At 45.4% G+C, this 23,323-nt stretch overlaps 1 protein-coding gene across 2 annotated transcripts in view; it reads left to right on the plus strand.

Moving 5' to 3' along the window:
- The first annotated feature begins 9,721 nt into the window (after positions 1 to 9,721).
- Positions 9,722 to 23,323, plus strand: part of SLC22A23 (solute carrier family 22 member 23) — a 181,943-nt gene continuing 168,341 nt past the window's right edge. Inside the window, exon 1 of one of the 2 annotated variants that reach the window (XM_019419876.2) lies at positions 9,722 to 10,895. In XM_019419876.2, coding sequence (XP_019275421.1) covers positions 10,227 to 10,895 — 669 coding nt within the window. In that variant the 5' untranslated portion in view covers positions 9,722 to 10,226. The remainder of the gene's footprint in view (positions 10,896 to 23,323) is intronic. The other variant, XM_019419877.2, reaches the window with a different exon arrangement.

Here is a 23,323-nt window from a genome sequence, read left to right on the forward strand (position 1 = left end):
ACCACAGGAAAAAGTCTGGAAAACCTCCAAAAGCATGGAGGTTAAAGAACACCTTACTAAAGAATGAGTGGGTCAACCAGGCAATTAGAGAAGAAATTAAAAAATATATGGAAACAAACGAAAATGAAAATACAACAATCCAAACGCTTTGGGATGCAGCGAAGGCAGTCCTGAGAGGAAAATACATTGCAGTCCAGGCCTATCTCAAGAAACAAGAAAAATCCCAAATACAAAATCTAACAGCACACCTAAAGGAACTAGAAGCAGAACAGCAAAGGCAGCCTAAACCCAGCAGAAGAAGAGAAATAATAAAGATCAGAGCAGAAGTAAACAATATAGAATCTAAAAAAACTGTAGAGCAGATCAACGAAACCAAGAGTTGGTTTTTTGAAAAAATAAACAAAACTGACAAACCTCTAGCCAGGCTTCTCAAAAAGAAAAGGGAGATGACCCAAATAGATAAAATCATGAATGAAAATGGAATTATTACAACCAATCCCTCAGAGATACAAACAATTATCAGGGAATACTATGAAGAATTATATGCCAACAAATTGGACAACCTGGAAGAAATGGACAAATTCCTAAACACCCACACTCTTCCAAAACTCAATCAGGAGGAAATAGAAAGCTTGAACAGACCCATAACCAGCAAAGAAATTGAATCGGTTATCAAAAATCTCCCAACAAATAAGAGTCCAGGACCAGATGGCTTCCCAGGGGAGTTCTACCAGACGTTTAAAGCAGAGATAATACCTATCCTTCTCAAGCTATTCCAAGAAATCGAAAGGGAAGGAAAACTTCCAGACTCATTCTATGAAGCCAGTATTACTTTGATTCCTAAACCAGACAGAGACCCAGTAAAAAAAGAGAACTACAGGCCAATATCCCTGATGAATATGGATGCAAAAATTCTCAATAAGATACTAGCAAATCGAATTCAACAGCATATAAAAAGAATTATTCACCATGATCAAGTAGGATTCATTCCTGGGATGTAGGGCTGGTTCAACATTCGCAAATCGATCAACGTGATACATCACATTAATAAAAGAAAAGATAAGAACCATATGATCCTGTCAATCGATGCAGAAAAGGCCTTTGACAAAATCCAGCACCATTTCTTAATAAAAACCCTTGAGAAAGTCGGGATAGAAGGAACATACTTAAAGATCATAAAAGCCAATTATGAAAAGCCCACAGCTAACATCATCCTCAATGGGGAAAAACTGAGAGCTTTTCCCCTGAGATCAGGAACACGACAGGGATGCCCACTCTCACCGCTGTTGTTTAACAAAGTGTTGGAAGTTCTAGCATCAGCAATCAGACAACAAAAGGAAATCAAAGGCATCAAAATTGGCAAAGATGAAGTCAAGCTTTCGCTTTTTGCAGATGACATGAAAATCCAATAGACTCCACCAAAAGTCTGCTAGAACTGATACATGAATTCAGCAAAGTTGCAGGATACAAAATCAATGTACAGAAATCAGTTGCATTCTTATACACTAACAATGAAGCAACAGAAAGACAAATAAAGAAACTTATCCCATTCACAATTGCACCAAGAAGCATAAAATACCTAGGAATAAATCTAACCAAAGATGTAAAAGATCTGTATGCTGAAAACTATAGAAAGCTTATGCAGGTAATTGAAGAAGATATAAAGAAATGGAAAGACATTCCCTGCTCATGGATTGGAAGAATAAATATTGTCAAAATGTCAATACTACCCAAAGCTATCTACATATTTAATGCAATCCCAATCAAAATTGCACCAGCATTCTTCTTGAAACTAGAACAAGCAATCCTAAAATTCATATGGAACCACAAAAGGCCCCGAATAGCCAAAGTAATTTTGAAGAAGACCAAAGCAGGAGGCATCACAATCCCAGACTTTAGCCTCTACTACAAAGCTGTAATCATCAAGACAGCATGGTATTGGCACAAAAACAGATACATAGACCAATGGAATAGAATAGAAACCCCAGAACTAGACCCACAAACGTATGGCCAACTCATCTTTGACAAAGCAGGAAAGAACATCCAATGGAAAATAGACAGTCTCTTTAACAAATGGTGCTGGGAGAACTGGACAGCAACATGCAGAAGGTTGAAACTAGACCACTTTCTCACACCATTCACAAAAATAAACTCAAAATGGATAAAGGACCTGAATGTGAGACAGGAAACCATCAAAACCCTAGAGGAGAAAGCAGGAAAAGACCTCTCTGACCTCAGCCTTAGCAATCTCTTACTCGACACATCCCCAAAGGCAAGGGAATTAAAAGCAAAAGTGAATTACTGGGACCTTATGAAGATAAAAAGCTTCTGCACAGCAAAGGAAACAATCAACAAAACTAAAAGGCAACCAACGGAATGGGAAAGGATATTTGCAAATGACATATCGGACAAAGGGCTAGTATCCAAAATCCATAAAGAGCTCACCAAATTCCACACCCGAAAAACAAATAACCCAGTGAAGAAATGGGCAGAAAACATGAATAGACACTTCTCTAAAGAAGACATCCGGATGGCCAACAGGCACATGAAAAGATGCTCAACGTCGTTCCTTATCAGGGAAATACAAATCAAAACCACACTCAGATATCACCTCACGCCAGTCAGAGTGGCTAAAATGAACAAATCAAGAGACTATAGATGCTGGAGAGGATGTGGAGAAATGGGAACCCTCTTGCACTGTTGGTGGGAATGCAAATTGGTGCAGCCGCTCTGGAAAGCAGTGTGGAGGTTCCTCAGAAAATTAAAAATAGACCTACCCTATGACCCAGCAGTAGCACTGCTAGGAATTTACCCAAGGGATACAGGAGTACTGATGCATAGGGGCACTTGTACCCCAATGTTTATAGCAGCACTCTCAACAATAGCCAAATTATGGAAAGAGCCTAAATGTCCATCAACTGATGAATGGATAAAGAAATTGTGGTTTATATACACAATGGAGTACTACGTGGCAATGAGAAAGAATGAAATATGGCCCTTTGTAGCAACGTGGATGGAACTGGAGAGTGTGATGCTAAGTGAAATAATCCATACAGAGAAAGACAGATACCATATGTTTTCACTCTTATGTGGATCCTGAGAAACTTAACAGAAACCCATGGAGGAGGGGAAGGAAAAAAAAAACAAAACAGGTTAGAGTGGGAGAGAGCCAAAGCATAAGAGACTCTTGAAAACTGAGAACAAACTGAGGGTTGATGGGGGGTGGGAGGGAGGGGAGGGTGGGTGATGGGTATTGAGGAGGGCACCTTTTGGGATGAGCACTGGGTGTTGTATGGAAACCAATTTGACAATAAATTTCATATATTGGGAAAAAAAAAAAAAGAAACCAAGAACTAATGTTAGGGGTACTCATTACTACTGGGGTGTTAAATAACATTTTGAAAGGTGTTTTACTTAAGTTTAAAAACTTAGCTTCATTTTTAAAATACTGTTAACAAAAAATGTTTCGGTGACTTTATCTATATATTTATATGTTATTTTACTATAGAAGCACTAAATTTTTATTCAAAGCTCTATTCAGTGGCCAACAAGTTAGACTGACAATAATATGCATATATGGCTAATTTTTAAAATTTTTTTTAAATGTATTTATTTTGCGAGAGAGAGAGAGAGAGAGAGAGTGCACGTGAACACCGGTGCTGGGGAGAGGCAGGGAGAGGGAGACAGAATCCTAAGCAGCATGGAGAATCCAGCACAGACAGTTTGGAGCCCACCTCAGGGCTCAAACTCATGAACCATGAGATCATCACCTGAGCCAAAACCAAGAGTTGGACACTTAACTGAATGACCACCTAGTCATCTCTAATTTTTTTAATATGAAAAGTCTTTCATGATTTTCATGACTTTCATGACTCTAATAGCCATAAATTCAGACCAAACTTATTAGAGACCAAACATTTATCTAAAAAATTTTTAACCAAAACATCTTGCTGTAGAAGGTATATTCTAGGTCTATGATTTATCCCATTCAGGATTATTCCCTACTCTCATACTTCTAGCTTCTAGTCATTGAAAGAAATCAGCTTCATAGATTCAGATTTGGCCAGGAGAACACCTAGACCATCCAGTTGTGAGTGCTTCTTCATCTCCATTTAGAATTATGAGGGAAAGAGGGGGAAAGAGTTGTTTAAAGAGCATTCTTTTTTTCTCTCTTAGGAAGTTAAAGCCTCTTTCTCTAAACTTGTTACTTGACTGTTGTTCCCACAAACCTTCCTGACAGTGGATTGCTCATTCAATGCTGAAAGTGTCCCTATTTAAAACCTGAGGTTCCTTTGCAAATTTTGGGATGATTCGCCCAAGCAAAAAGGGCTGTTTCTATGCTGGAATGAAACATATAATGTTTACTTGTCAGTCCTCTCATTCTACCCTTTTTCTGGTGTGTGTATGTGTGTGTGTGTGAGTGTGACGAAGAATATTCTTAAGCACAATAAGGCAAATGTGACATCTGTGATTTTTAGCAAACAAAAGCCAACATCAAATTCTAGATCAATTTTTTATACTAATTGTTTTTTAACTCAATTAAAGAGTTCAAAATTAAATTTTGACCAAGCTTTTAAAAGTAATTGGGCCTTATCAATCACATTTACAATTGAATAGAGTTTTGCATGGAAGCCTTATCTTCATTTTGTTATTTATTTTATTTGGCCTTTTGATCAGGAAGGATGAATTTGGCTCTACCCAATGAGTAAGTTTTTCTTAAGATATTACCTGTAGTTTTCTTTTGGATAGATTATGTGACATTTTTATTACTTCTGCCACTGAACAAAAGTAGATTTTTCATTTTCGTTTATGCTAGGTCTTGTAAATGTCAAATCTCTTGTTAGAAAGTCAGAGTTAACATTCCAAAAGTCAAAGGATGATATAAATAATGTTCAAGTATACACATTTAGAGTTTGAACTAATTTCATCTCACTTTTTCCTACCCCCCACCCCAATCAAGATAACCTACTTTTCAAACAATTATTTGAAAGAGAGAAATCAAACTATAGTAAGAAAAAAAATATAAAGACATAACATTCCAAACTGTGCTGTCTATCTATATTTCAAGTATAAATAAAAAACAGGAACATACAGGGACACCGGGCTGGCTAGTCAAAAGAGCATGTGACTCTTGATCTCTGGGTCATGAGTTCAAGCCCTACATTGGGTGTAGAAGCTGCTTAAATAAGCTTTAAAAAGAAAACATGAACATACAAGTAAAACTAATGTGAATTCCATTTGCTATGACTAGTATTATACATAATAAGTTAATTAACCCTGACACCAATTCCTTGGAACTAACTTTTAAAGAATTATGGAGGACTTAAAATTAGATTTCTATCAACTTTAGAAGTAAGCTAAAAATTTTTTTCCTCCTGTTATCTCCAAAGAAATAAAATTGTTCAAGTATGTTCATGATTAGGTTGTAGCTTTCATTTCTTTATTTCCTCAATTTTTAGGAAATTACAAACTGAGAGATTATTTAACATGCTTTTTCAAAAGCAAGAGAGAATGGCTCAGCTTCCTTACAGTGTTAAATGACAAAAGTTCAACAGAGTAAATTTTAAAGATCAAATCGGCTTTATTAATTCATTTATGAATTGGGCAACAGATTCATGCTTACAGCTGAGAGCTCCAAAGGGCTATAGGAAGGGAAAGGTTTTTAAAGACAGGACAATGAAGCCATAAACAAATACAAAGATTCTTTCAGGCAAGGTTACCTTCTTTTAGGGACAAAAAGGTCTTAGTGTGTGGATTACTTCATCTTCCTTTGGGGGATGGAGAGGCCCCGTGTGACAGATGACCTTATGGGTACTGACCAGAAAATTCTTGACTGACCAGTTAAGACTACATTTCTGGAGGAGGTTGTAAGTGCAATTAAGTTAGGTTTTAAGCCCCAGTTTGGTGACATGCCCTAGCATAAGTGACTCCATTTGGGGCCTGTAGCTTTCTTTTTGACATTGGAGAAGAGTGAGTTCAGGATATGAATACAAGTTTAAGGTCATAAGCTCAGATGCTTTTGGGGGCCAGACAAATGACATGCATGAAGGGCATGTGCCAGGCAGGGACGAGGGGCAGTTGGAGAATACCTGCCCATCTGCTATACTCCAAGGAAGCATGGCCCTGCAAAAGGGGGCATCAAAAGGCCTTGGGCTTCTTCTATGTCATTGTTGTTTTTGGTTTTTTGTTTTTAATGTTCAGTCTCCTGATTTTCAAACATTGAGCATCATTTTTCTGGAAACATTGTGTGTGGTCTGTGAGCTGCATTTGGCTTACAAGCCAATCATCTGCAAGCTGATAACTGTGCACAAGAACATCATACTGGAGCTAATCCGTTTACAACAATAACTTATAAGAAGAAATATAATTGTTGGGTCCCCTCAGTGGCTCAGTCAGGTAAGCATCCTACTCTTGATTCGGCTCAGTCTATGATCTCACCATTTGTGAGATCAAGCCCTGCATCGGGCTCTGTGCTGACAGCCAGAGCCTGATTGGGATTCTCTCTCTCCCTCTCTCTCTCTCTCTCTCTCTCTCTCTGCCCCTTCCCCTGCTCAAATAAGCATGCATGCACATGCTCTTTCTCTCCCTCTCAAAGTAAATAAACATTTAAAAACTACATAACTGTTAAGTTCAAATGAATTCTCATGCTGGCTGATCTGAGCAGTGTATATGAGAGATTCAGCAAATAGGAAAAGGTTGCTTGGTGGCTTAAGAATCACAGGAAATAGAGCTGCAGCATCCTTGATGTTAATATCATCCAGTGATGATAACTTGACACCCTCATTTACTCAGCAGATTGAGGGTCTGAGTGTATTGAGTGCCCTGCATGTGCCAAGCACTGTGTCAGGCACCAGAAATACAGCTGAGAACAAATACAAAGTACCTGTCTAGAGGCAGGAGGTAGTAAATAAATAAGTAAATGAGAAAACTAGTACTTAGCAAGAGCTATCACCCAGAAGAGTAAAAGAGGGTAATGAGATAGTGGGTGCCAGATTGGCTCCCCCATACTAGCTGGTGAACCTCTATCCTTACCCTGTAGGTTATCAGTGTTAAATTCTCCCTTCCTTCTTGCAGTCTAGCTTTCTCTGTGAAGCCATTGGTGATGTCTTAATGAATTGAAGTCCAGTGTAATTTAAATTAGTTACTTTTTAATCTTGACTACATTTGGAGGGGGGAGAACCTTGTTCTGAGAGGGATTTAGGGAAACCTCTAATCTAATCAGGAACTTAATTAAAGTTAAGTCAGGGCTGGGTCAGGGATGCAGACGGCTAATTGCAAACATTTTATATTGGTTCCTTTTAGTTTGAATTTTAGAGGTTACCATTTTCTAGTGCACTTCCAAATTCTGAGAATGTACCATTTGAGGATTTTTATCACCTTTGGGGACAAGGACTAATAACAACATGGCAATGAAACTTCTCCCCAGGGCTAGGGTTTCTCCCACCTAAAAATGTACATTAACAAGTATCTCTTAAAACTCCTCTTGGGTCATCTGACTGGCTCAGTCATTGGAGGGTGTGACTATTGATCTCAGGGTTGAGTTCGAGTCCCACTCTGGGTATAGAGACTACTTAAAAATAAAATCTTTAAAAAAATTTTTAAAACCAAAAACCCCCAAACTCTTCCTGTGGTATTATAATCTGCCCCTGCATGTTAAAATGGAGACATCCTGGAACGTCAGGTCAGAAGATCTGGGTTCAAAGCCAGTTATTTGGCTCTGCTGTGGGCAAACACTGTTATCTGACAGACACTTGACTTTTGTAGCCTCATCTTGGAGACCCACCACTTGGGGGTCCTGTGAGGCCTGAATGAGAGTGTGTATTAGAAAACTAACCCTGCAGAGTTCAATATTATTTATTCTTATGATTGGAATGGCCGTCAAGGTCACTGGCAATCCTTATTTTGTGATGAGTTCTAAAAAAATAAATGCGTCCTTGTGACTTTGGGGTACGGAGGCAGAGCCCAACAAAACAGAATGCTTCTGGAAAAATCAGCTACTGAAAAGGAAATTAATATCTGTAAAGCCATATTTAAATTCAGAAATAAAATGTAGATTTTATATAATAGTAACAGCGGTGGTAATAAGAAACAGCTACTATTAAGCACTTTCTCTGTTCCAGGCATGGTCAGCACTTTGCATTTATAATCCTTTCTAATGGAGAAAGGGGAAGAGAGAGAAAAAAATCAAGGTAATAAATAATATGAACTTGGAAAAGAAATCATTACTATACAATGTGCCCTATCACCCCCAAAAGCTCTTTAAATGCGTGCAGGTTTTGAGACCCATTTCTAGGAAGATTGGTGTCTTCTGCAGCCCTGCTGGCCCCTTTGGCCTACAGTTATCTAATCTCCCCTTCCAGCCACCCAAGAAAGTCCATGACCTCCTCCCATCCCCAAGGCCCAGCTCACCAACAGCCTTCAGAAATAATTCTCTCAGATGTGCCAGTATTTTAGTAGTAAGCACAGAATGCCCACAACAACAACAAAAAGAACTGCAGGTTTAAAATGTAAGCAAATAACGGAAATGTAAACGAATACCTTTTTTATATGTAGCTTAGAGTGTATTCTTTTGTAAAGCAAAAGTATTTCTTTTACATCCCCCCCCCCCCAAATCCTACTGGAAATGGGTTGCTCTAAGACTTCCATTAATAAACTTCTCAGAATGTGAAATGTCTCCAACATGCGGGGACGCTGGGGTGAAAGGTGCCACGCTATTCTCATTTCTGCCAGTCCCCGGGTGCAGGAGGAAATATGCTAATGCAGCCGTTTGCCGCAGGGCTGGTGTTATTTATATAGTGCTGGCTGGGCAAGGTTCGCGCTGGAGCACGGGAGAGGAGGGAGAGGTTTGTCTTCATGTGTGTGAATATAGACGCGTGCGCCTGTGCACTTGGCATTCGAAACGTGAATTCAAGATCTTGGGGAGGGGGTGGGGAATACCATCACCATTCACGTTTATGTGTATACAGTATAACTCGTGTTGGCCATGTATCCTTCTAGCATTGTACTTATACAGCATGCACTCTGGAGTGGGGAAGAAATGGCGATTTGGGAGTAGGTGCCGCGGTCGGTCGCGGGTGACCCGACGCTGCGGGTGACGAGCGACCTGATATTGGCAAATGCGCATTCTTGACGGTGCTCCGTGGATACAAAAATCAACCGTATCAGAATCCCTAAAAAGTGCGAGGGGGTTGTCCCCGAACGCTGGCTACTCTTGGGCTCAAGACTGGGAATGGGGTGTGGACAGCGGGATTGCAGGCACCTCTGAAGCCAACAGAGGTCACCGAGCCCCGGCGCAGGGGGTGGGTGGAAACCCCTCGAGGCTTCGGGAGCCAAAGCCTTGAAGACAACACGCTTCACACGCTCCGCGCGCACGCCGACTCCTCCGGGACCCTCAGACCACCCGCGCCTGCAGCTGCGCGCTCCTGCTCCTGCTCCTCCTCCGCCTCGCTCAGCGCGGAGGGGGAACAAGCAGGGGATCCTCCAGCCTGGCAGGAGCGGGGTGTCCCGTTTCCCCGCCCTCCCCCACCCCTCCGCTCCCGTGGATCCCGCGGCGGCGGCGGCGCGTCCCGGCTGGAGGGGGCGCTCGCGCGCAGGAGCCGGGCGCAGCAGGTGCCGCGGTTACCTCCACCTCGGCGGGGGGAGAGGGGGCGGGCCGGGGGCAGGGCAGGAGGAGGAGAAGGGAGGCCGGCTCGCGGAGCCGGAGAGCGCGGCGGCTCGGCAGGCTGGGACCCGAGCTCGCGGCTTCCGGGAGGCGCCCGAGGCCGGATAAATACATCCCGGGCTCCCGGGGAGCAGCGGACGCTACCCGCACCGCCGCCCGCGCCGACTGCACAGCGGTCCGCAGAGCACCGAGCCGCCTGGCTTAGGCGCGGAGCCCGCTCCTCCCCCTGCGGCCGGCGCGGAGCAGCGGAGAGCGGCGGGCTCGGCCGCCGGCGCCCGGGCCGCGGAGCCGATGAGCGGCGGCGGCTGAGGGCCCGGGCCGGCCTCTGCCCGCCCTCTGCCCGGCGCCCGAGCGGGGCCGCAGCGCCCGGGGCGCAGGGTCCGGGCCGGTGACATGGGGGCGGACTGAAGCACCCGAGGCGGCCGAGCGCTCTCTCTCGAGCCGCGGGCCCTCCTCCGCGGCGGCGGCGGCTGCGGGCGCCCGGCCCGGCGCGCTCTGCCCGGAGCGCCCGCGGGAGCCTCCGCCGCGCTTCTATGCGCCTTTGCGGGCGCCGTGGGCCCGGGCCATGGCGATAGACCGGCGGCGCGAGGCGGCGGGTGGCGGGCCCGGGCGGCAGCCGCCCCCGGCCGAGGAGAACGGCTCCCTGCCGCCCGGAGACGCGGCGGCCTCGGCGCCCCTCGGGGGACGCGCGGGCCCCAGCGGCGGTGGCGGGGAGATCCAGCCGCTGCCCGCCCCGCATCCCGCCGCCGGCGGCCAGCACCCGGGCTGCAGCTCGGCGGCGGCGGCGGCCCCGAGCCTCCTGTTGCTGGACTACGACGGGTCGGTGCTGCCCTTCCTCGGGGGCCTGGGCGGGGGCTACCAGAAGACCCTCGTGCTGCTCACCTGGATCCCGGCGCTGTTCATCGGCTTTAGCCAGTTCTCGGACTCCTTCCTCTTGGACCAGCCGAACTTCTGGTGCCGCGGAGCCGGCAAAGGCGCGGAGCTGGCGGGGGTCACCGCCACGGGCCGGTGGGACTCCGGCGACGTGGCCAACTGGACCAGCCCCCCGACCACCCCCTTCTCCACTGCCTCCTGGGGGGCCGCAGGCAACCTTAGCAACAGCAGCGGCGCGGACGGGGGCGACACGCCACCCCTGCCGTCCCCTCCGGACAAGGGGGACAACGCCTCCAACTGCGACTGCCACGCGTGGGACTACGGCATCCGCACAGGCCTCGTCCAAAACGTGGTCAGCAAGGTAAGGGCTGCGACCGCCCGGGCCTCGAGTCCTTCTCCCGAGCCTTTTACTCCTGGATCTCTTCCACCCTTCCCTCCGTCTCCCTCCGAGCAGACCGAGGTCCCTTAAAGCGATGCCAGCCTGTGTGTATGCATCTCGCGTTGGCTTCATCCTCCGTCCCCCAAACCAGATGCGCTTGCTTGGGTGTGAAGCAGGGGCTTTTCGCCTCCCTCCTCGGGGACACTGCCTCCCAACCCTAAGGGGGCTCCACAGCCTTTTCTAGTTTGCACCCGAACTCCCGTCCGAGTGCACATTTGGGGAGAGCGCCCCTCCCCCTAAAATGACTTGGGCTCCCTTCACCTATCCTTTAAACTATCACCCCGGTTCAGCCGGGGGTGTCCCTTGCCAAGGATAAGGCTGCTGACCTGTCAGCCGTCCAGCTCTGGAAGACTCGCCTCATTCAGGGTCTGATGGCTAGATCCAGGACCATGGCTCTGGCTCTAGTCTTCTGTGGGGCTAGAGTGTCCTTATGCCTCCCACAAAGAAATATCTATCCGTGGGACCGATGTCATATTCCCAGGTGTTCGTTCCCGCAGACCTCAGTCATCCCGCGCCAGGTTTGGAAACAGACTATTAAAGCCAACTAAAGAACCCAGGTGCTGGCCACAAAAGCAAAGAGCTTGGGAAAATTCCCTTTCCCCCCCTCATCATGCTCATCCCTCTCCCAAGATTGGGATGTTTGATTTTAGATTTTGCCACCCAAGTGTTCCCTCAAGTGTTTTCTTGGGACTTTAGTCATATCCCTATAGAGTAGAGGAAGGAAACTAAGAATCTGTTTTGTATTCCGGGTCCACCACTGCTCTTATATAGCAGCTGCTTTTGTCTGAGTGAGGCATTGAGACCCTGGTAAGATTTTAGCAGAGCGGCTGCCTTGCTGAGAGTCCTGTAGCCCCTCTACAGAGGTGTTGCATTGTGTGAAATGGAGCAGCAGTGTTTTTTGAGAAGATGTGTGCCAGCAGAAAAATGCAGAATGGGCAATGTCTGAAATCCAGTCCCTAAGACATCTGTATTTTCTGCTTTTCTTAACATCTAGGAGACATTGTATGCCCATTTGTTAAGCAATTTGTGTTTTTTGCCCTTTCTGTGTTTTAAATAACAAATTTACATTTCCAAGTAGTGTAGACCTTTCCCCTCCCACCCTTCTGGGCAGTTCTGGGCAGAATTTTAAATACCTTGTTTAAAAGTGAGACTGAAATTGGACAGTTTGTAAAAATCAATGTGCATGCACTTTCTCCCCCAAATGAGTGTTAGTAAACAGTTGTAGCTCATGGATGTGTAAGATGAAACTCTTACATCATCATAATCGCTGTTTTAATCTTGTACCAGACTGGCAAGAAATGATCTGTCCTGTGGGAATTGACAGGATTCACTGTTAATGGGGAAGATCCTTCAGGCTAGGTTCACCTTGAGGTGTACCCCACCCCCAGCCCCAGCCCCAGCCCCAGCCCCACAGCCTCTCCTTTCCAAAGGTGTTTTGCTGTGACCCTCTCCCATCCGCGGAGGGCAGTGTTTGTTTTTTTGTTACCATCATGGAAAAATTCAGAACAATGACTACAGTGACAATTTTAATACTCTGTGAAAGTAAGAATTTGGCAACATTTTCAAATACTTTAAACCCCTTCTTTAAAGTAGAAGAGGAATAATATAGATGAAAGCGAATGTGTTTAGAAGCTGTTCCATCCTGGGGTCCAAGGGGAGGGGAACTTGAAAGTTAGGAGGTGGGAGAGAGCATCATTATCCTAGTGGTGGGGACCCATGGACAGCTATTTACACTGCCATGGAGGGCGGGATGAAAAAACTAAAATAGTTCTTGAAAACTGGCTTTTAAGGCATATTGGAGAGGTGGACAATGTTTCTAAATTAGCACTCAAGAGGGTCAAAGATGGTAGGAATGTGTGCACTATGCTTTAGGGGTGCTTGATAGCTGTGCCATGGTTACGTGTAGCAGACACGGCGAAACTGGGAGCTGAAGACCTCCGGACAATAGTTAGAGATGCATTTTCCTGTAAAATAAAGACCAGAAAGGACATATTGATTTTCACACACAATAGAGATCTAAATAAAGGACTGTCCTGCCACAGCATTCTATTTCCATAACAAATGCTTCAAAGAGCTCCTTGAGCACATTTGGCATATACTAAGGCCAGACTTGCGCTGAAGCGGTCTGTGCACAGCGGATACTGTATCAGATGTACAAATATGGAATGTATACTGTGGTGGGTGCAGCATCCTAGAGGTCAGGTGCCTGTCAGCTTTGTTTGTATGTGGGAGCAGAAGTGGAGACGGTTCGCTTTCTGTCTGTAGATTGAAAGTTCAGAGTCTGAGAAGTTGCCTTTTGTACCCTCTTTCCTCACTCCAAACCATGATCTTCCCACTTGCAAATAATCTCACGCAGTGCCTTTGTCATTAGATTTGCCTCAGCCTATCCTTGGCCCTCCAATATGTGTCCTATTCTGTCCCTAAGTGTTAGGTGGGGTGGGGAACATAGAAAATCTGCCAGGCATATATTATATTATATTGCATTATATTATAAATATATATTATATTCTGAACATAGGTTGTATTATAAATATACCATTATAAATATACATTATTAATATATATTATATGCATTACATAGGCTATCACATATTTTATACGCATATAATACCACCTACACATGTGAAACTGCCAAGCCACTGGAATCCCAGGTTATAACACTTAAAAGGGATCTTTGGGCTGATGAGCCTATCTCCCCTCCTGATTAATATCCCTGACATGGATACCATTTCCAGGATGGGAAGGGAGGGCCCCATTGGCTATTGGCTAGGCAGCTCGCTCCATAATTGCAGCCAAGCATTTTTTTTGGTGAATATAACTCAGGTCATCTCACAGTTATTTGTATGGCTTGCCCCCTCTGAAGGGTTCTTTTTCCTTTGTATAATACGTGTTCAGATATTTGAGGATACCCAAGTGGTTTCTTCCCTGGCTAAAAAATCCCCAGCTACTTCAGACATTCCACACATAACAAAATTGGCCATAGCAATTGCTCTACTTGACATATGTGTGTCTTAAATTTTTTTTTTTTAACGTTTATTTATTTTTGAGACAGAGAGAGACAGAGCATGAACGGGGGAGGGTCAGAGAGAGGGAGACACAGAATCTGAAACAGGCTCCAGGCTCTGAGCTGTCAGCACAGAGCCCGACGCGGGGCTCGAACTCACTGACCGCGAGATCATGACCTGAGCTGAAGTCGGCCGCTCAACCCACTGAGCCACCCAGGCGCCCCATGTGTGTCTTAAACAGGACACTCTGAAAACAGCCTGGCAGACCCCATGTGTTCTAATCAAAAGGGACCATAGATGGACCCTATGCTTCCAATGACAAAACCTGCAATTGATGCATGAAAGGCTTTCAGTAAACATGACAAGCTTCTGTCTTTATAGGATTACGTTAAGTCGAGATTTCTCAGGCTGCACTTCGGTGACATGGCACATGATGTAGATTTCATCATAGTTTTGCGTTATTAAATCTTTCCTGTTAGGATCTTTTTATTTCTGTTTTATGCCTTGGTCCTTGGTATTTGTTATCTGTCCCAAAATTTTCAATGCCTTCAAAATAATCATAATAATAATATGACTTTTTGTGTGCAACCATATAAAGTTCTCCAAACATTTATCATGTTATTTCTTTTTATTAAGAATGTTGAGGGGCGCCAGGTGGCTCAGTGGGTTGAGCATCCAACTTCAGCTCAGGTCATTGTCTCGCAGTTTGTAGGTCCAGCCCCGCATCAGCCTCTGTGCTGACAGCTCAGAGCCTGGAGCCTGCTTCAGATTCTGTGTCCCTGTGTCTCTCTACCACCTCCTGCTCATGCTGTCTCTCTCTCTCTCTGTCTCTCAAAAATAAATAAACATTAAAAAATTTTTTAAAAAAAGAATGTTGAATAATCCAGGTACCTGGGTGGCTCAGTTGGTTAAGCGTCCAACTCCTGATTTCTGCTCAAGTCATGATCTCACGGTTTGTGGGTTCGAGCCCTGAGTCAGGCTCTGTGCTAATGGCGTGGGGCCTGCTGGGCAGTCTCTCTCTCCCTGTCTCTGCCCCTCCCCTGCTCATGCACACTCTTTCTCTCTCTCTCTCTCTCTCAAAAATAAGTAAATAAAACTTAAAAAAAAAAAAAAGAATATTGAATAATCCAAAGCCCGCCTTAACACTGAGCATTATTGTGGATTTCCAGGTAACACATACCTGAGTGGGCCAGGTGTGGTGTACCTTGAGCCCTGTGTTCAACTGCATAGCTCTGCATTTTATCTCCCAGCCATGTTGAAAACCGTGTCTGTGTCTTCCTGAAACGAATCTCACCAAGCTCTGCAGTCACTTAGAGGTCAGCTGTGGAAGAACTGAGGCCGGACGTGAGCATTCCCTGGCAGCTCAGATGGTCAGAGATTTTACACAAGGTTAACAAAACCTCACGATTCTGTTGCCTTTAAAATATTCTTCTTAATAATTTGCATCGTTATCCCACGTTGTTCCGAGTGAATCTTCCTTGGTTTCCAGTGCTCACGACTTCCTTGAGTAATAAGCACGATCCTTTTCCTGTATATGAAGCTTGGGATGTTTGTCCCCAGTCTGATTCTTCTTCTGTTCTCCATGAATTCTCAAAAATTGCTGGCTTTCATCCTGTAAGTACATCTGAGAGTTGTTTAAATATCCTGGGAAGTAATTTGTATTCTTTTTCTGGGGCTCAAGTCTAGAAGTATTTAAAGTGATTCAGTACAATTTAATTAGGGTTAAAAATAATTACAATTTCATTGCAATGGTAATATTTTAAAAATAACCCAGTGTTAGGTCATCCTAATGGTATTTTATTTATTTTGTCTAGTGTATACAACACAGTAGTGAACATCTTTATGCATATCTATTTTTAGAAATTGACTGTAATAGATAATACATGCACATGTTACAGAAAGCGGACAGTAAAAGTAACATTTCTAGCCATCCCTGCCTCCAGTTTCCCTCTTCAGAAGCAACCATGGTTACCAGTTTCTTATGTATCCTTCCAGAAATAGTCTAAGTATATTTTCATTTATATATTTTCCTCTCACAAACAATGACATAATATATACATTGTTCTATGCCTTTTTTCACCTAAATTGGGGATGGGTGCATATCACTACTTAGAGAGCCCCTCATTGTTCATCCATTGTATGACCAGGCCATAATTTATTTAATTAGTCACCTACTAAGGGGGCATTTAGGTTGTTTTCAGTCTTTGCTGTTACATAATATATAATGAAATTCTGATATACATGAAACTCTTCGAAGTGGGGGGTCATGGGCACATTGGTGGCTCAGTGTGTTAGGCGGCTGACTCTTGATTTTGGGTCGTGATCTCACACATTGTGAGTTCGAGCCCTGTATTGGGCTCTTGCTGACAGTGCAGAGTCTGCTTGAGATCCTCTCTCTCTCCCTCTCTCTCTGCCACCTCATCTGCTCTTTCTCTCTAAAAGTATAAATAAATAAACTTTTTTTTTAAAAAGTGGAAGGTCAAAGTAGGCTCTGTTTTTATTTTGATACATGTTGTCAAAATGCTCTCTCTAGAGATCTTAACCAATTTACACTGCCATCAGTAATGCTTGAGGTCCTGTTCCCCACACCCTCCCTGGCCAAGGACTTACACACTTTAACATGTCTCCTAGTTTGATATGTGAGGTGCATATGGTTATTGTTGTAATCTGCATCTCTATTGTTATGAGCCAGGTTAAAGATGGCTCTGAAATTTCTTGAGCCATTCATGTGGCCTTTTCTTTGAACTGCCTCCTTAGGGACTTTGCCTTTGTGTGTGGTTTGGGGGAGGGGGTTTATTTTCTTACTGATCTGTCAGAGTACTTCAAGCAGAAAGTAAATTAACTCTTTGGATGTCTTGTGAATGTTTTTTCCCATGGTTTTTTTTTGTGTGTCTTTTTATTCTATTTATGCTGGTTTTGTTATGCAGAAACTTGATTTGTATAGAGTCAAATTAATCTTTTCTGTTACGATTTCTGGGTTCTGCATTAAGATTTAGGGCTCCTGTAATCCTGGAATATCAGGAAAACACCCGTACTTTCTTCTAATTTTTTTTTATCCTAGTTCCTCTTTAATTTAGTGTTGCAGGTATCAGTTTTGCTTTTATTGAGCTAGTAGGATAAATTGCTAGAAAGGGAAGTAAATATTGGGTCTGTGGGTATAACCAGTGTTTCATGTGGGCTTTGACTTGCTCCTAACAGTGTCCTAAACATTGCATTTGGCAGTGGCCCCAGCAAGAAGACCAGAAGCTACACAGTTGTTAGCAGCTCTTGACGTGTTTTGGGAGCCAGTGATCATCCCCACGCACCGGGCTCACCTTTCCTTCATTGTCTTGTTCTGAGCCAGCTGCAAAACCTCTTCTTTCTTTCTTTGTTTTGTTTTTTTTTTTCTCTTTTTCCTCTTTTGTCCGTAGCATTTTCTGCAGGTCTCGATTCATTTTGGCCTTCAGCCCAAGGTAGGACTGAGTCAAAAGTTGATGTCATTTAAAAACATGATAGGCTTTGTGGATCTCCGTGTGGGCGTCGCCACAAACCAGCATTGTGCAGGGGCCAGCTGGGCCTCTCCGGACTCTGAGCCCGTGCCCCCATCTCCATCCACCTGCACACTCAGGAATGTCTTACTGTGGCTTGGAATCAGCCATGGTGGGAACAGTTACCCCATGGAACTGGCAAACACTACACATGGGGTTTTCTTTTTTCTGCAGAAAGCCAGTTGTTAAACAATTATTGTGCCACCAAGTGTGACCCTAGGCCACCCCTTTCCTTTTTTTTCTTTCTTTTTTTAACTTTTCTGCCTCCTTCCTTCCATAGATGAGTCCCTTTTCTGGGCCAAGCCTTGTGCTATGTGTTCGGGATACAATGACATGTAGACAGCTCAGCTCACATAGAGCTTATAGACTAATGAGGGAGTCACACCTTAACTAATTAATAATAATCCTTTAAGGTGCCTGGGTTTGCTTTTGGCTTAGGTCATGATCTCACAGTTCGTGAGACTGGCCTGGGCTCCAAGCTGATGGCGCAGAGCTTGCTTGGGATTCTCTCCCTCCCTCTCTCTGCCCCTTTCCCTCTCTCTCTCAAAATAAATAATAAGTACACATTGAAATAATAATAATTCTCTAATTACAAACTGAGTTAAGTGTGTAGAAAGAAAGGGAAATGAAAGACTAGAACAAAAAGCCTGGCCTAAACTGACTGGTCTCTGAGTGCAGCTGACATCTGAGTTAAGATCTTAGGTTTGAGTGGGAGAGAGAACGGCACTTGCACGGGCCCTCTGGTATGTGCCAGCTTAGAACTGACAGGAGGCAGTGAAGGTGGGAAGGTGGGGAGGGGTGGCTTATGAGTCATGTTCAGAACGTCAGCCATGAGATGAAGAGCTGAGGGGGTGAACCGGGATGGAGGGCGGCCAGGCAGAGCATGTGAAGTGAGAAGGGACCTAGGACTCAGGGTGTGGGGCTCTGAAGAGAGGTTGGGGGGAGGGGAGAGGGTCAGATGGGGAGAGGCAGTCTGACCAAAGTCTCAGGTTGGGAGGTGGGGCGGGGAACTGGGTAGCTTGGGCTGTAGGGAGGAGGCCGGCCAGCCCAGGAAGCGGGTCTGAGGAGGAGCTGTGGGAAATTTTACTGCTGCTGCAGGCCCAGACCAGACCCCGGGCAAGTGGGCCTGAAGCCTCTTTCCAGGGCTATTGATAGGAAGCAGCACTGGCCCATTCGAGCGTTCTAGCATTTTCTCCTGCTCTCCTGGTCAAAAGAGGAGAATGCTGATTTCCACAAAGCTGAAAGACCCTGACAGGGGAAACCATCAGTCTAGAATTTACTTTGATTCAACCAGCTTTACCTTTACCGAATGCCTAGTGTAGGTTAAAAAAATGAATTGTCCTGGGCATGGCTAACGTATAACATTCTCTTCCTAGTCCAAAGTCCTCAGTTTACGGATGAGAAGACTGAGGCTGGAGTGAGTGTGGGGGGTGTCGCTGACTTAGAGCCACCAGCCTATTAGGGCTAGAGTCTGGTTCCCCTCACCTGTACTCTTGCCTCTGGCCAGGAGCAGCCCCCATGAGGGGAGAAGGGCCGGGAAGAGCTGGAAGAATGGCTCCTGCCCATTCTCTTGGACTTGATCCCTTTCACTGGCCTGTCAGGCTCCATCCTCCTGTGCTGCCTGAGGAGGGTCATACCTGTCAGGAGCTGCACGCTGAGGTGTGGTTGGCTACACTGTGGCTTCTGGGGTGGGCTCGTGCAGACCACCTCTCTGTGCAGATGTCACTGACCTCTGCTCCTTCTGCCTTGTTAGCCCACTTGCCTGGGATGCCCTTTCCTCCTTCCTTCATCCGTTTGGTCCCTGTTCCTCCTCCAGGTCTGCTCATCCTCACTCGGTGTTTCTAGCACCCAACCATCCCTTTGTCCTAACACTGGCTGTGTGGTGATCAATGTGCTCGCTGTCCCCCTTCTGACTGGAGGCGTGCCTTGTTCGGCTTTTACCCACAGTCTTCCCTGTAAATGTCTGAGCTCACCTGAGTTTGCTGTCATGAAAAGAGGAAGGGCTTTTTAGTTTGGCAGGTGTGGGTTTAGGTCCTGACTCTGCTGCTTACACTCAGCAGGTATTACCAGCAGCTGTAACAGTTACAGGTCTAACTCTATTATCTGTATCTTTGGGAGCGGCAGGAACCTCGTCAGCAAAGTGGGTCATTGCTCACCTTACCTCGAGGGCTGTTGTGAGGCTAGGATGAGAAAAGCTGGGGAGAGCCCACTGCCCTCCCTCCAGGCACCTGGCAAATCAGGAGGAACCTGGGAATCTCAGATCCGTTTCTTCTTCCTATCTGTGGGGTGAGGACCAGCGGAATGAGTCATCTGAGAAATACTTAGGTGGGGAGGAGCTGACAGGCCACACCTGGAAGTGATTTATTCCTCGGGCAATCCGAGGTGTCTTTCTCCTCCGCCCAGAAACTGATAACATAGGGGAGCAGGTGTGCCCTTCATACAGGACACAGGAATCCAGGGAGGCCTGAGGAGTCAAACCAAAAAGGACCCCTAGTCTGATGAAAAAGACCATTTAATGGCTTTGTTTTCAGGTCACTGGTCACAGGGCTCCAAAGGATCTGAAAAGGAAAAGCCTTTTCTGGCCGACCTTGAGGAATGGGAGGGCAGGGCCCTGCCAGGGGCTTCATGCCCCCACAAAGGTCTTCGCTCAGAAACCTGACTTCATGCCCCTGGGTGGAGAATGATCTAAATATGTTAAAGCTTCTGGGTTAGCTGTGCTGTTGAAAACAGATCAGAGAAACCATGGACTTTTAGAGGAGTTGATGGTAACTTTGGACCTCAATGGCAGGCATCAGAGGGCTAACTTCAGGGGGCGGGTGAAGACCAGCCCCTGCCCCACCCACCTGGAGTGCTGTCCTTGCGGACTGACCCCAGGAACCTTCAGACTTTGATCTTCTGCAACTTGGGGTCTGTTCTTTCGTTTCCTCCAGGCTGCTCAGTGCTGGTCATTATGTGTGGGCAGATCTTCCTCTGAACAAGTGACCTAGAGATTGACAAGCCCTATATTGCTAGGAAAGAGGAACAGTGGTTATTGACAGATTTAGCTGGATGTCCCCTAAAATAAATCTTTGCTGAAAAAGAACCCTGCTGGGGGCTCTCCAGGCCACCCCATTTGCATAGGATTATATTCTACAAAACCTCTCCTGGGACTCTTTTGGTTTGCAAGTAACGAGAACAAATTTCAAATTCACAAAACAGAAGGGAAATCTCTTGGAACATGCAGGAATGGCTCACGGAACCCGGGATGGGATCTGAATATTGAGGGACAGGGGGTTGGATCTTTCGAGAGTCCACATGTGCTCTCGGCCCTTTCTCCAGAAGTCCGCTTTGTTCCCCCTGCGGACTGGCTTTGTCCATGCTTTTGCTTACCTGGTCAGGCAAGTCAGCACAGAGGCCAGCATTCCTCTGTCGATTCCAGATTTTCGGGTGTAGATCTGATGTCCAGCTTGGGGCTGGGGTGTCAGAGCAGGGGATACAGTTACCTAGTGCTGGGACAGCTCCTTTGAACTGTGTGACAGGAGGTGGTAGTGGCAGTTCTTTATTGGGATGCAAGGGATTAGAGATGAATCTTTTTGGCAATTAATTGGGAATAATTGAATATTGACAGTTTAACTATTAAATGCTTTAAATGAAGTATTCTTTTTCTTCCCAAAGACTCGGGATGTGACTTACCTGGCTGCTTAAGCTTAGCATGGAATTGGCAAGAATACCCTCCTGAGGCTTTTTTTTTTCTTTTCTAGAAATAGTGATAAATGGTTTCATTTATTAGCTCCAGATCACAGAGGGAGCTTGGAACCAGCCCTTGGGCGGTCACTGAAACAGTTTTACAAATAGTCACCCCCACCCCTGCCCCCACACAGGGTGAGTCTCCTTGTTTCTCCAAACCTTTCTGGTCAGGACCAGCAACATAATTTGTGGGGCCCATTGCCAAAGGAAACGCAGAACCCCTGGCTGAAAAATTATTAAGATCAAGACAGTGACTGCCGAGCATGAAGCCAAATGTGGGCCCTTCTGAGTAGCAACGCTTCTGGTGACCTCCAGCCTGTGATCTCTCACCTAGCCAGCTGTCACCGCTAAGCAAGCGTCCCCAAGCCGTTCCAAGCCTTTCTTCCTGACTTGTCAGTGTCTTTTCTGCTTCTCTGTTCCTTGGTTGTGTTTTGTATCTTTTTCTAGATTTCTTGTAGTAAAAGTGAAACACACTTTTTGTGGGTCTGTTTTTCCCAGGGAACAGCTTCAGAAAGTCCTGGCCAGTTTTGTTTTGAATGTTGAGTTTGCTCAAGGTGTGCCACAGCCAGAAGGAGCCAGGGAGCATTCTTACATTTGAAAACACTGCCCCAGAAGTGGGACAGTTGGTTTACTTATCTGAGCAGTAAACCAAACAGCTGAGTCATAGGAATGTGTGGTAAAGAATGTTAAGTCATAGGAATGCTAGTTAAGTGTTTATCAGCCTTTTTTTTTTTTTTTTTTTTTTTTTTTTACGGGAGAAGAGGGTCAGCCCTCCCTCTAATTTAATTCTGTTTTAGCTAGCAGTCACACTTTATTTCTTCGTATCATTTGAAGAAGAAGTGCAAAGGAGATGATGCCAGTGTAAAGCCACCACGAGCATCCCAGTGGTCATATTAAATTATGGATGGGTTATGCACTCGGCATAGTAATTTGCACTACAGAGTGTTTCCTCCCAGATTAGATTAAAAGCTGCTTTTTTTTTTTTTTCTGTGTGTTTAAAAGATGCTTTACAAATTGGGCACCCTTGATTGTTACATACTGAGAAACTCCACTGTTCTCAAATGAATATACATGAGCATTTGCAGTGAACACAAAGTTTTGTCCTACTTTTTCAAGTTTTTTTTAATTGTGGTAAAATGCACATAACAGAAAATTTACCATTTTAACCATGTTTAAATGTACAGTCGAGTGGGATTCAGGACAGTCACAGTGTTGGGTGATCACCACCACCATCCATGTCCAGAACTTTGTCATCTTTCCCAACTGAAACTCTGATCCATTAAACACTAACTGCCCACTCCCCTCCCCCAGCCCCTGGCAAGCACCCTTCCACTTTCTGTCTCTGAATCTGACTATTCTGGGGATCTCGTGTGAGTGGAACCATTATAGGACTTGTTCTTTTGTCACTGGCTTCTTTTACTTCGCGTGACATTCTCAGGCTTCATCCAAGTTGGAGCCTGTGTCAGAATTTCCTTCCTGTTTAATGCCGAACAATATTCCATTGTACGTATAGACCACGTTCTGCTTATCCAGTCATCCGTTGATGGACACGTAGGTTGCTTTCACCCTTTGGCTGTTGGAAATAATGCTGCTGTGGACATAGGTGTTGTCCTACTTTTTTGAAGAAAGTTACATACAGCCCCTCCTTCCCTCCCCTCCCCTGTTAGAGGGATTTCTGCAGCCACACGTGTGGCACCTGGCCCTGGCCTATCTCTGCAGGCAGGCCTTCTGCCCTGCCTTGGGTAGGTGACACAGAGGGGTAGAAGATGGTTTGTGCCCTGGAGAAGGAGCTCATGGTGTAGCTGAGACCATCAGTAAGTGGAAGGTTAGTGTGGGACCAGCTAAGAGGAGGGTGTGGGGGCCAGGAGCTGAGGGTGTGGGGTGCTGAAGTGAGCATGCCCAGGAGAGCAGGTGAGGTGTGTGCCCTGACCTGTGAGTCCTCACCATGGGTGAGGGGATTTGGGTGCTATGGCATTGGAGCTGGGTCCTGAAGGTGGGCTGGGGTCTTAAAAGATGGAAAGGATTGAGAAAGGGCCTTGTGTGCAGAGGAACTGACAAGGGCTGGGAAGAGATGAGTGCAGGGTGCAGGGCG

This window comes from Panthera pardus, unplaced genomic scaffold (assembly GCF_024362965.1).
Source record: "Panthera pardus isolate Hobbes unplaced genomic scaffold, ASM2436296v1 HiC_scaffold_17, whole genome shotgun sequence".
Classification (NCBI taxonomy): domain Eukaryota; kingdom Metazoa; phylum Chordata; class Mammalia; order Carnivora; family Felidae; genus Panthera; species Panthera pardus.